We start from the raw sequence: 13440 nt of genomic DNA, 5'->3' as shown, positions 1-13440 counted from the left end.
AACAGAATCCAGGATGATCATTACTCTTTATTTTTCACACATAGCAGTAAGCCAACATAATGTTTCAAATGTTATAATCATATTTTTATATTAAGTTATTCCATTAAGACTGTACTTTCTTAATTTTCATCATTATCATGGAGCATGTTATACTGTAGGATTAAAGTTTAAGGATCATTCATCACTTGATAAAGACAGCAAGACTGTGAAAAATGTTCAATAAAAAAAGAAAATAAAGAAAACTATCTCCCTTTTGTCTCCTCCTTCACTGTAGTGTGTTTAAGAGTACCTGTTTCCACCTCCCGCCTGCGTTTCACTCACACTTCTTATATTCTGGTCCTTTACACTCTGTCGTAGCAGCCTTCATGTGAGAAAGACAAATAAAGTATCTGTAATAACTTAACATCTCAGGATTTAAAAAATAAAACTGAATAAATTAAGAGGATTGTTCCCCAATGAAGACCGTCGCTCCATTGTGCTGATTGTGACATTACTTCTCGGTGAGTGACAGCTGCAGGATCCTCTCTAGCTCCTCCTCTTCCTCCTTCTGCTGCCTACGAAAAAAAGAAATAAAAGTTCGTAAGTAAGAACAATGACGTTCCTGTGATTTACTTACTTCCAGGAATATAATACTCCATATTGCTCACCTTAACTGAAGTTTCATTTCAAACTAAAAGAACTGCAGATGTTTATTGTAATCTTCTAATGTTATTCTCTCATTTTTGTTAGAGCATGTGAAGTAGAAAAAATCCTCTTTGAAGTACGCCACATTTTTTAGTGGAAAGAACTAAATGCTGACTTGTAGAGAATGGTTTGATCTGAGTGCTTATACGGGTGCATCTGACCAGCTTTACAGTGCTGACCTCAGGTTGTGTGCAGTGCCAGGAAGGAAAATCTGTTGCGTACAGCAAATCTGGCATGTTAATATAGTGGATTAAAGCACAGGAGCATTGATCTTGGACGTCCAAGTACAGGGATAGAGGCAATCATGTCTTATTAAGCCACTTTTGAACCACTTGAAAAAAATCCTGTACTGTAATGGTGCCATTTTAGCATCCAACATAATGAAAACTAAGCACAGCAGCTAAAAAGTTGATACCGTTAATTACTGTAATAAGGGCATTTTAGTGTCAGACTTAAGTATTAGCTACAATATAGTTCATGGTAGCATTAATGGGGTTTGGAGAAGGCATCTTTGTTTCAGTATGTAAAATAAGCTTTACCAAAAGACACAAAAGGAACATGTGTGCTAAAAATACCTGCAGGTAATTTATTTTTTCCCAGGGAAAAGGAAGGAGATTTGGGTGGAAATTCTATGTAAATACTGTAATCTCAGTTTCCTGGTATCTAACCCTTCATCGAGTCAGATTACAGAGGGCAAAACTGTCCCTGAAGGTTGGGCATAGAAAAAAAATAAAATTCACCCGATTACTGATTAGTCAGCCGAAGTTGCACTATATGAATGGCAAACATCACATAACCCAGGACTACTAGGACTACTGCTTTTAGACTTAACGTTCTGCGGTCTCTGTTTATGCCTTTAAAAGCAGCTGAACACTCATTTATCCAAACTGGCCTTTGTCTCGCCTCATGCTGTGTTTGTAATCTGGTGTGTTTTTAACCTCTGTTGTTGCTTATGTTTTATTGTAGTTCCTTTTACTGTTTTTATGTTCTTATTTTGAGTCATTTCACTCTGTGGAGCACTTTGTGACCTTGCTCTGCGAAAGGTGCTATATACTAAATAAATAAAATTGACTCACTCACACTACACAACCTTGCCTGAACCATATCTTTATTGTAGCATCGCAGTATTAATGCGCACGAATAACAACATGGAACGGATGACAACTAAGAGACAGTTTCCTTGGATTTGGATGCTAGGAGATTTTGACTACCCGCTGTGTTGCAGATGTTGTTTGTCACACTTTGGTGCCAAAACATAGTTTGAGATGGAAAAGCACACTGCAGCACTCCCTGTGTGTGCTCACAGCCCAGACAATAGAAGTCCACTCATTCCATAACAAAAAAAACATGCACAGTGGTGCAGAGTTTTTCTGCCTACCATGGTCCAAAGACATGTGCATGCTGGGACTGCACAGGATAAGCATGTATAGATTTCCTTGCGGGACCTCTACCCTCTAACCTCTGGATGTCTGAAATAGCTCCAATTCTGAGTCAAACATCCTCTGGGTCACTCAAACAAGCTTTCGGAGTTGATTCCAACATTGACGGTGTTGACTCAGGTGAGGTCATGCATGTCATACTGCTCCCGCCTCACCTGTCCATCTCCTCCTGCTCCCGGCACGACAGCTCCATGGCCATACGCAGCTGCTCGTCGAAGCTCGACGCCACACCAAACTGTACCGACAGCCGCGGATCGGTCACTGCGCTGTAGGAGAGTGGGGAGTTGGCGGTGGGGTCCAGCGGGGAGACGGAGGAGGGCTGGCTGGGGTCGGCCATGTCTTCTCCCTCTCTGCTGACCAGTGAGATGGACAGGGACTCCTGGATTGCCCTGAGAAAAGTAAGAAAAAATATAAGGCTTGATGTATTGTTAGACAAAGAAGGGAATCTTAACAGTAAAGTTTCAGTGTGGAGCTTTGTTATGTGACAAGTGGGAGCTGCTGTTCCCATGAGAAGGTGGAAAGAAAAAGCTAATCACTGGAGCCTATTCAGAGATGTTTAATTAAATGACTTCACAAGCCACAGGTTTCCCTGAATAAGAACAAATTATGAATAAGCATGAGTTAAATGGTTGTACAGTAACAACTAAAAAAGGCGGTGGACTGAACTGACAGGTAGACCTAGATGACAGCTTCAAGCTCTGCTAAATCTAAGATTTTTCATCCTTATTTTTATTATTCTCTGTTCATAAAGTACAAAATGACAAGAATTAACCAGAAATGTGAAAAATCAATACAGAACATTCATCTGCTTTTCTGTACATCTCTGATGTCTGTACCTGACACTGACTTACTCAACCCATGGAGAATATACAGTGAGGAAAATAAGTGTTTGAACACCCTGCTATTTTGCAAGTTCTCCCACTTAGAAATCATGGAGGGGTCTGAAATTGTCATCGTAGGTGCATGTCCACTGTGAGAGACAGATACATTGTGAGAAATCACAATGTATGATTTTTTAAACTATTTATTTGTATGATACAGCTGCAAATAAGTATTTGAACACCTGAGAAAATCAATGTTAATATTTGGTACAGTAGGCTTTGTTTGCAATTACAGAGGTCAAACGTTTCCTGTAGTTTTTCACCAGGTTTGCACACACTGCAGGAGGGATTTTGGCCCACTCCTCCACACAGATCTTCTCTAGATCAGTCAGGTTTCTGGGCTGTCGCTGAGAAACACGGAGTTTGAGCTCCCTCCAAAGATTCTCTATTGGGTTTAGGTCTGGAGACTGGCTAGGCCACGCCAGAACCTTGATATGCTTCTTACAGAGCCACTCCTTGGTGATCCTGGCTGTGTGGTTCGGGTCATTGTCATGTTGGAAGACCTGGCCTCGACCCATCTTCAACGCTCTAACTGAGGGAAGGAAGTTGTTCCCCAAAATCTCACAATACATGGCCCCGGTCATCCTCTCCTTAATACAGTGCAGTCGCCCTGTCCCATGTGCAGAAAAACACCCCCAAAGCATGATGCTACCACCCCCATGCTTCACAGTAGGGATGGTGTTCTTGGGATGGTACTCATCATTCTTTTTCCTCCAAACACGGTTAGTGGAATTATGACCAAAAAGTTCTATTTTGGTCTCATCTGACCACATGACTTTCTCCCATGACTCCTCTGGATCATCCAAATGGTCATTGGCAAACTGAAGACGGGCCTTGACATGTGCTGGTTTAAGCAGGGGAACCTTCCGTGCCATGCGTGATTTCAAACCATGACGTCTTAGTGTATTACCAACAGTAACCTTGGAAACGGTGGTCCCAGCTCTTTTCAGGTCATTGACCAGCTCCTCCCGTGTAGTTCTGGGCAGATTTCTCACCTTTTTAGGATCATTGAAACCCCACGAGGTGAGATCTTGCATGGAGCCCCAGTCTGAGGGAGATTGACAGTCATGTTTAGCTTCTTCCATTTTCTAATGATTGCTCCAACAGTGGACCTTTTTTCACCAAGCTGCTTAGCAATTTCCCCGTAGCCCTTTCCAGCCTTGTGGAGGTGTACAATTTTGTCTCTAGTGTCTTTGGACAGCTCTTTGGTCTTGGCCATGTTAGTAGTTGGATTCTTACTGATTGTATGGGGTGGACAGGTGTCTTTATGCAGCTAATGACCTCAAACAGGTGCATCTAATTTAAGATAATAAATGGAGTGGAGGTGGACATTTTGAAGGCAGACTAACAGGTCTTTGAGAGTCAGAATTCTCGCTGATAGACAGGTGTTCAAATACTTATTTGCAGCTGTATCATACAAATAAATAGTTAAAAAAATCATACATTGTGATTTCTGGATTTTTATTTTTTTTTAGATCATGTCTCTCACAGTGGACATGCACCTACGATGACAATTTCAGACCCCTCCATGATTTCTAAGTGGGAAAACTTGCAAAATAGCAGGGTGTTCAAACACTTATTTTCCTCACTGTAATGCTAATCGCCTAAAAAAATAGCTGATATACTTAACAGCAGAGTTCACCTAGAATCTGCTCTCCAGCCTGAACCTGCCTGGGAAGCAAACAGAGGTAAAGTCTGAAGGTCGGCTCACCTCTCCAACTGAGAGTCTTCCTCATACAGTGGACTCGGGGGCACAGGGCGGCTGTTGGTCAGGGCCTCCCAGATGGTCACCTAAAAACCATACATAAGAGTCACACCTGGCTTTAAATGTAAGGGAACCCACATTTTAAAATGTTTAGAGATAGAAAAGAAGAAATGCAAGAACTATGGTTGGGCGATGTCTATAAAATTTCCATCGAACGATGTCTACAATGAAACATCGGGATGGACGATGTCATTGGGTGCGCACGCGGGGGGTGGCAACAGTCGTCTTATGTCCATGTGTTTTTGCACAGACTTCACTCGGTTAAAAAAATTGGTAGACTATTAACTTATGTTACAAGTCGCGGTGGGTATTTTACGCACGGACCAGGTAAAGCAGCCGTGAACACACAGTGCAGATGTTGGTTTCAGTTGTTTGACGTGTGGCTCACTTGCTGCCGTGATAACGGATTGCCAGTGGAAATGTACGGAAAAAAGACTAGTTCTCAGTCTTTTAGGCGACTTTATAAAACATACTGCTGATGGAGAAAATGGAGCAGACGGGGGGAGAGTGAGGAGGGGCAAGCCGGGGTGTTTACAGTGGGTACGGAAAGTATTCAGACCCCTTTAAATTTTTCACTCTTTGTTTCATTGCAGCCATTTTCCAAAAATCTAAAAAGTTCATTTTATTTCTCAGTAATGTACACTCAGCACCCCATCTTGACAGAAAAAAAAACAGAAATGTAGAAATTTTTGCAAATTTATTAAAAAAGAAAAACTGAAATATCACATGGTCATAAGTATGTCTCATATAAAGACCTTACAGCTCACAGTGCATGTCAGAGCACCTGTCTATATAAGACCTTACAGCTCACAGTGCATGTCAGAGCAAATGAGAATCATGAGGTCAAAGGAACTGCCTGAAGAGCTCAGAGACAGAATTGTGGCAAGGCACAGATCTGGCCAAGGTTACAAAAAAATTTCTGCTGCACTTAAGGTTCCTAAGAGCACAGTGGCCTCCATAATCCTCAAATGGAAGACGTTTGGGACGACCAGAACCCTTCCTAGAGCTGGCCGTCCGGCCAAACTGAGCTATCGGGGGAGAAGAGCCTTGGTGAGAGAGGTAAAGAAGAACCCAAAGGTCACTGTGGCTGAGCTCCAGAGATGCAGTCGGGAGATGGGAGAAAGTTGTAGTAAGTCAACCATCACTGCAGCAATCCACCAGTCGGGGCTTTATGGCAGAGTGGCCCGATGGAAGCCTCTCCTCAGTGCAAGACACATGAAAGCCCGCATGGAGTTTGCTAAAAAACACCTGAAGGACTCCAAGATGGTGATAAATAAGATCCTCTGGTCTGATGAGACCAAGATAGAACTTTTTGGCCTTAATTCTAAGCGGTATGTGTGGAGAAAACCAGGCACTGCTCATCACCTGTCCAATACAGTCTCAACAGTGAAGCATGGTGGTGGCAGCATCATGCTGTGGGGGTGTTTTTCAGCTGCAGGGACAGGACGACTGGTTGCAATCGAGGGAAAGATGAATGCGGCCAAGTACAGGGATATCCTGGACGAAAACCTTTTCCAGAGTGCTCTGGACCTCAGACTGGGCCGAAGGTTTACCTTCCAACAAGACAATGACCCTAAGCACACCGCTAAAATAACGAAGGAGTGGCTTCACAACAACTCCGTGGCTGTTCTTGAATGGCCCAGCCAGAGCCCTGACTTAAACCCAATTGAGCATCTCTGGAGAGACCTGAAAATGGCTGTCCACCAACGTTTACCATCCAACCTGACAGAACTGGAGAGGATCTGCAAGGAGGAATGGCAGAGGATACCCAAATCCAGATGTGAAAAACTTGTTGCATCTTTCCCAAAACGACTCATGGCTGTATTAGATCAAAAGGGTGCTTCTACTAAATACTGAGCAAAGGGTCTGAATACTTATGACCATGTGATATTTCAGTTTTTCTTTTTTAATAAATTTGCAAATATTTCTACATTTCTGTTTTTTTTTCTGTCAAGATGGGGTGCTGAGTGTACATTACTGAGAAATAAAATGAACTTTTTGATTTTTGGAAAATGGCTGCAATGAAACAAAGAGTGAAAAATTGAAAGGGGTCTGAATACTTTCCGTACCCACTGTACCTGAGGTGTAGGTGTGTGAGTGTGTCAGAGTGTGGGGAGAATGCAGACTGTGCAAAGCATACTTCAAAACAATAATAAGGTGTTACTATGCAGAAGATGACGATGTCTAGTCGCACATCTGATACGTATCTAATTAAGACTAATTAGGAGTTACTGGGCGGACTCTCAGGCGAGGCCTTGTTTTGACCTGGTCACTCTCTGTGCCGGCGTCCAGCAGGCTCTGCTGGATGGCGAACTGCAGCAGGTTGTCATCCTCGTCCCTCATCGGCTCGCTGCGGCCTGGACCAAGGGTGGTGTAGTCCGCGGGTGGTTCGAACACCGAGGGGTCCACCTCACAGTCGAAGCGAGTGGGAGACTGACCTGGGTGAAGATGGGTTACAACCTTACTGTAACTACAAGTTAAAAGTATATCAATACAAAAAATAAAACTATAATACTAATACTAAGCCTGTGTTCTGTTTTGGAAACAAAACAGAACACAGCAAACAACAAGAAATGACCTTATCTTCAAAGCAACAAACTAAATGTGATGAAACAGTTTTATAATTAAAATATTCTGCACTGTGATATATTATCTACTCACTCTTGTTCTACTACAGACATATTTTTTAAAGTTTCAGAACCAGATGATCTCTATGTGATTTAAAAACATCAGGTATTACCTAATGTTCTTTCACTGGTGTTTATATGTGAGTAAATAGTCACCAGCTTCCTCGGAGCTCTCGGTTTGGTGAACAGTCACAGAGCTGACAGGCTCGTCGCAGCCGCACAGGTTACTGAACGTCACTCTAGCGTTCAACACGTGAAACAAGGGAATCTCTGGAGGGCAGACAGTGAGTTTTTGAAAGATTTAAATAACTGATTATTCCTGTAGCACCAATCGGCAGCGCAAATGAAAAACATACAGTGGCACACACAAAGAACGTGAATCAGGCAAAACAATTAGTCCAGAAGACTAAAGCTTTTAGCTCTCATTATTTTAGGTTTAACATGTCAATTTAGCAACAGACAGTTACAGACCAACACACCTGGAGCTACTAGAGAATCAATGTGTGGTGCTTGAACCTAGTTTTAATAAACTCAAGACCCATGTCCAACTCCACACAGGAAATAACCCACATCTCTCATACCCACCTATCTTGACAGGGAAACCTGGCGGCAGGCGCAGCGTGATGAAGTCCCGCAGCTTGGCAAAGTGGGCATTGGAGATGGCCATGAGGTCGATAATGGGTGTCACCTGCTCGGCCAGGGACAAAGGGTGACTCTCGCTCAACCACAGGGTCGCTTTAAACCTGGAGATGGAAAAGGGAGACGGACAGAGAGGAGGAGATGCAACACCCCCGTTTTGAGCAAACTGGTCCATAAAGAAAGCTTTAAGTGATGAGCATTAACGCTGTGTGTTTCTGCGGCTGCATCATACTTCTGGACTTTGCTGGTAAGCTCGACGGGACGTCCGATGTCCCGGCCGTTCAGGTTGAACTCTGGGTTGAAATACTCCTCGGCTGTGATGGCCGTGGGGTTGTGAGGGCTGGCACACTGGGATACATTACTCTGATAGAAATGCAGAAAGAGAGAGAGCTGTAAGTGACTGTGTTCATTACAGAAAGCTGCAGGTGGTGTGGGTGGAGTCTCTTACCCCATTGTGAGCTGTGTGTTGTTCAGCAATCCCCAGGAAGGACTGCAGAGGAGTCTTTGAGCCTGAGTGGGAATAATGTAAGGAGATCATCATCATCATCATCATCATCATCATCATCGTCATCAATCTGCTAATTCAGTCTATTTTTCGCTCTACAAGGAAGGCAAGAGATGCATCTGGAGCACTGGATCATAAATAACATCATAATACACTGAGGGGAAAATAACTCTGTACTGTGAGTCAAAAGGAACTACATAGTGATCAAAAGTGTTAAGTCATTTTTCGTACATTAAGTTTCAATTACTTACACTGGTTTTGACATATTGCCTTCCCACCACTATGGTTATAAGTGCAAAAGGACTTACTGCGTGGGCGTTGTCGTGTTGGTGTGTTTACCTTTGCTCCTCGACTTATCCTGGTCTGACAGATGCTCCGTCCTTGACCGAGTCACCAGCTCCACATTGGTGGCACTGTAAACCTGGACCAGACGACGCACAAAAAACACTCAAAACACACACTTTGTTTAAGTGAAGCTCCTTGTTAACACATTTGTTTGGGTTAAAAATACATTTCTTAAAACAGCAGTAGGTAAAACTGTGTGGTGTAGCGTAAGGAAGAATCTCTCCTGGTCTATGTTTGACAGAGCAAACTGCATATTGTGTTTTGTCTGTTATCTGTTCGCACACTATGTTCTTGTCTGCATTTCCCTTGTCCCTTGTAAAAATTTGTGTCCGTTTTCACAAACACAATAGCAATCTCTTGTGCTAAAGCTCTCTCTGATTTCTGACACATTATTACTTGTGTTAATTTTATTAAAAAATGCTTTCTAGAACAGTCTCAACAGCAGACTGGCTCATAGAAAAATACTACACTAACTACCAAATGGTGTGAACTACACGTTTCAGCCAGCTTTGCTACTTCTGAAAACCCATATGAACTGGGTTGGCTCTGCGGTCACTCTCACCTTGGCTTCGTACCCACTGACCACCTCACTCTTCTCAGATCGCCAGCCCCAGATTCCCGACTTGTTCCTAAACAGGCAAAGAAACAAAGTAAGGGCAGAGATATTATTAGTGTTTTTATGTTTTTAATCAGAATCAGTTTTATTGCCAGGTATGTGTACACATACGAGGAATTTGACTCGGGATTGTACATTGCTCACGATGTGCTTACTTATACAATAATAACATAATAATAAAATAAAATCAGACACAAACTACAGAGTAGACAACACTAATATACACACTATGAACAAAACAATATAGACATATTGACAAATAGTGCAGTAATCTGTGGGGACGTGACAGGGACACATAAGGAAAGATTAGTTGTGTTAGTGTAACATTTGTTACACTGATGAGGTTAGACTATAATTTACTGCAGCTGCCTCACGGGGTGATGAAGGTGTTGCACATACATGAAAAATAATAATTAGTTGTGATGGTAACTCTATATAGTGAGAGTTTATGTGAATTGTCTGTAGATGATATGCTAAATTACATTACAGGCTTTACATTTTTGTCTCAGATTCAAACAGGGTGTAAAGCCACAAACATGATACAAAAAACATATCCATTGAACCCAAATTAAAGAAATAATTTCAGGGCAAGTTAGTAGCTCCATGAAGCAAGGTGGTTCAGATATCAATGTGATCTTGATTAAATTAATCTTGTTTGTACATCTGTATACAGAACGTGCTTGTTACCTTTCGAAGGCAATGTTGCGTGTGTTGAGGTGCGTGGAGACGATGGGCGACGTGAGTCTCTGAGCTGTGTTCTCCTGCGACGGCTGCATGGCTGCGAGTAGGGAGGGCGCGTCACGGGGAGACAACACAAGTGGCTCTGTGTACACCACCTGCTTCTCATGGTCCACCTCCATCACCACGGCCCCGTCGTCTAAGAAGAGCAGCACCCAGGTGAAAAGGAAAGGCAAAAGACATAGGAACCTAAACCAGTGGCTAATGAAACAGGCAATTGAAATAAACAAGATTCAGGTAAGCAAAATAGCCTTGCTAGCTCTGATGCTAGCTTGTTTGTTTATATCACCACATGAATCATATTCATGCAACTTTGAGTCCACTCAACAGCCACGACCCTTTTCTAAGTCTTTCAGGGTCCAACTCAAAGTTTTCAAAGCAAAAACATCCATCCATCGACCTCAGCTGTTCAAGTACATGTTCATACGCATTTGATGCTGTCCTAGGAGCACACGCACCTCCACCCTTGAAGATGTAGCTGCGTCGTCCTTTTAGCCAGGTCATGTGTTCAAAGCCCAGGAGGGTGGTGTCCACACGGAGGCACGAGCCGCTTTTCCAGACCCGGTAGACGTCACTGGGACACACCTTTGACACCAGGGGCACTGAGAGGAACATTGAAGGAGAGGAGAAGCGTTTTAGAAACCAAGAGGAGAATGAGAAGCAGATTTACAGGGTTTAAATGTTTTTCTAGAAAATGTCTACATATAGCTTGTTGCACAGCGCTGTAGCTAATGACAGCTGTTAGTCAGAAAACAAACAGCAAAGATACCAAAAGTATTCCATTTATAATGATAAAAAAAACAGAAATGGAACTTGATTTATATGTCAGTGGGAAATTAACATTAAATTCCTGTACTATACTGCTTTATTAAAAAGCTGACTGGAACTAAATAGTTCAACTATAGACATTACAGTGTTGTAACAATGGCTGACATTATAAAATGCTTGCTGTATTTCATTAGTTATTAGGGGTGTGATGAGATTTCGTAAGATTAAATTGTTACAATTGACAATTTTCCACACGTCAATTGTGTGTTTCTCTTTATATAAATAAAAGAAAATCACCATAAAATGGTGCAGAAAAAACATCATAATGCAGGAAATAAAGTGTTCAATGTGCAAAAGTGTCTCGTCACACCCCTATTAGTTATTGAAAAGAATACACGTTAGAAGGCATTAATTAATTGATTATTGATGATCACTAATATAAGCTACAAAACTGGATTAACTGTTTACGTGAGCATTTTCTGCAGAGTTGAGAAGGCAAAGTAATCCAAACACAGGACACCACATTACATTACAGATAACACTTTAGGGCAGGGGATCTGTAATTTGTAGTGGGATACATTTTGAAATGAACCTGCCCTGTCTTGTGTTTAGGCCACTGTTTCAAACTGACTGATTGGAGTAAACACAATCAGGACTTTTCAAAGTCCTCTGAGCTGTGGCTGCTGCCGGAGGAGCTGTCCAACTACTGCGGTACTGAAACTGACCTCTGTGGTAAAACAAATAAGTGAGACACACTCACCCCAACTGGTGAACTCCCACTTCATCTCTACATAGAAGTCCCGCGCCTGGAAGACACCATGAAAACTCTTACTCAAACAAAAGCAAAATATCCCTGTCATCTTACATTTGTGCATCCTGATTCATCAGACTTGGGAACATGTTGGGAACATGCAGTGATGAAAAAGATGCACTGACACAGCAGCTTTGAACTTTGTTGCTCTCCACTGAAAAGAAAAAAAAACAACCCTTTCCATAAATAGTAACTAAAGCTTTGTTGTGTAAGGCAGCAGGTAGAGTTAAAGACCTGGAGGCTCAAAGTTTTTAATAAAATAGCCGACTGTAAAGAAGTTTTACCTGTCTTAGTTTGCTGAGCAGCTCTGGGATGCCCGCCAGTCTCTCAGTCGCACGCTTGAAGTCTCTGTACTGGAGTACCAGTTGGACCAGCTCAGGGTCCCCGGTGCTCACCGCCTCCTGCAAGACTGAAACGTAACATCCACAGTTAATGACAGTGGGTGCTTCTTATTCCCTTAGCAGCCTCGGGGCATGAAACTGGGAGCCACAGCAGAGCACTTACTGGTCCAGCCCTGTGCGCTGCAGTGTGTCGGGTCTACAGAGTGCCTGAGCAGCACCCGGGTGGACTCCAGGTGGCCCAGACACACAGCCAGCTCCAGCGGGGTGCGCCCCCTCGGATCCAGACGGTCTACATCCTGCTGCACACAAAAACACACGAGCTGCATCAGCGCAATGCAGTGCGACCTAACAAACGCATCTGTAAAATCCCAAATGCAAAATAAACCTCCTTCACTCACCTCTTTCTTCTGCAGCTCCCGATCAAGCTCCAGGTACTGATTGTTCCAGACTAGAAAATGCAGAGGAAATGCTTCTTGGGCCATGGCTGTCGTCCGCCTGCCAGTTCAACAGCAGTAAAGCTATGTTTGTAAAATGACTTCAGCAGCCAACAGATTGCAGTGACACCACAGCAAGACTGAAGCAACGAGTTCAGCGCTGATCTTAACAGCTGGTTAGCTAGCTAGCTTAACGGTAGTAAAAAGCAGAAATAAGGGTTAAACGCTGAGTGTTTCACTGGGGGGAAAATGTCACAAAGCAAATATTTCCAAGCAGCTAATGTTAGGCAGCAAAGCCGAATATTGTGCGTGCCTATTTAAATTAGTGGGCTGAGTTAGCCGGGCTAACTCAGCCCACTAACTTGATGTAGTTAACTAACAGCTAGCTGAGCTAACGTTAGCTAACTCGCTTATAACAACATTGTTCCCTGCTCCTCTCAGCACCTGCTTTCCATTCTTCTCAAATAATTTAGTCGGTCAAAATGCACCTCGCAAGTCCCTTCATTTTTTCTATGATGGATATAACGTTATTATTGGGGGGGGGAAAGGGGTAAAATCCCCGATTGATAAAGTTAGCTAGCTACTCCGCTGTTACTGCAACCACCCTGTTTTTATCGCAGCGTTGTTACGGTCTGTCAAAACAAAGCGAGATACGGCCTTTAGTCTAGTTTCACTTCCAGGTCACTCGATTTGGAGGAATCCGGTACGATGTTGGTGACAGCTGCTGATGGCGCTCAAGTCCTGCCTGGCTAACGATCAATAAACCACACCACATCTGTCAAAATCACGTGTTACTGTGCAAAAAGCTGGCAAAACGCAGCTTGATTAACAGCTGCAGCAGCTTTGT

General features: G+C 42.9%; 1 protein-coding gene across 4 annotated transcripts; it reads right to left on the bottom strand.

The window, feature by feature from the left end:
* Positions 1 to 7: 7 nt before the first annotated feature.
* ankrd13d (ankyrin repeat domain 13 family, member D) lies at positions 8 to 13313 on the bottom strand. 4 transcript variants are annotated; one of them, XM_038699078.1, is made up of 17 exons: positions 12558 to 13313; positions 12323 to 12479; positions 12103 to 12227; positions 11768 to 11813; positions 10698 to 10841; positions 10189 to 10378; positions 9448 to 9514; positions 8880 to 8961; positions 8484 to 8545; positions 8268 to 8398; positions 7982 to 8139; positions 7553 to 7666; positions 7035 to 7207; positions 4716 to 4795; positions 2279 to 2512; positions 495 to 554; positions 8 to 361 (listed from the first exon to the last, which is right to left on the bottom strand). In XM_038699078.1, the coding sequence occupies exons 1-17, from the start codon at positions 12639 to 12641 to the stop codon at positions 280 to 282; spliced, it is 1989 nt and encodes a 662-aa protein (XP_038555006.1). In that variant the 5' UTR covers positions 12642 to 13313; the 3' UTR covers positions 8 to 279. The 4 variants fall into 4 exon arrangements, with proteins under 4 accessions (XP_038555006.1, XP_038555008.1, XP_038555007.1 ...); XM_038699080.1 differs by having other exon boundaries at positions 12323 to 12455; positions 12558 to 13312; XM_038699079.1 differs by having other exon boundaries at positions 12323 to 12458; positions 12558 to 13310.
* Positions 13314 to 13440: the final 127 nt, after the last annotated feature.

Source organism: Micropterus salmoides, unplaced genomic scaffold, assembly GCF_014851395.1.
Source record: "Micropterus salmoides isolate LMB-PRFRI ecotype aquatic unplaced genomic scaffold, ASM1485139v1 Ms_hic_scaffold_5, whole genome shotgun sequence".
NCBI classification, from domain to species: Eukaryota; Metazoa; Chordata; class Actinopteri; order Centrarchiformes; family Centrarchidae; genus Micropterus; species Micropterus salmoides.
Note: the sequence above shows the minus strand (reverse complement) of the source record. Positions and strands in the feature narration are given on the sequence as shown.

Excerpts from the sequence above, each read along its gene's own strand:
- ankrd13d (XM_038699078.1), bottom strand. The coding sequence starts at position 12,641 with ATGGCCCAAGAAGCATTTCCTCTGCATTTTCTAGTCTGGAACAATCAG. Across the intron at positions 8,140-8,267 it reads CTTACCAGCAAAGTCCAGAA|GTTTAAAGCGACCCTGTGGT; the intron begins GTATGATGCAGC and ends TTCCATCTCCAG. Across the intron at positions 7,208-7,552 it reads CGAGAGCTCCGAGGAAGCTG|GTCAGTCTCCCACTCGCTTC; the intron begins GTGACTATTTAC and ends ATCTTCACCCAG.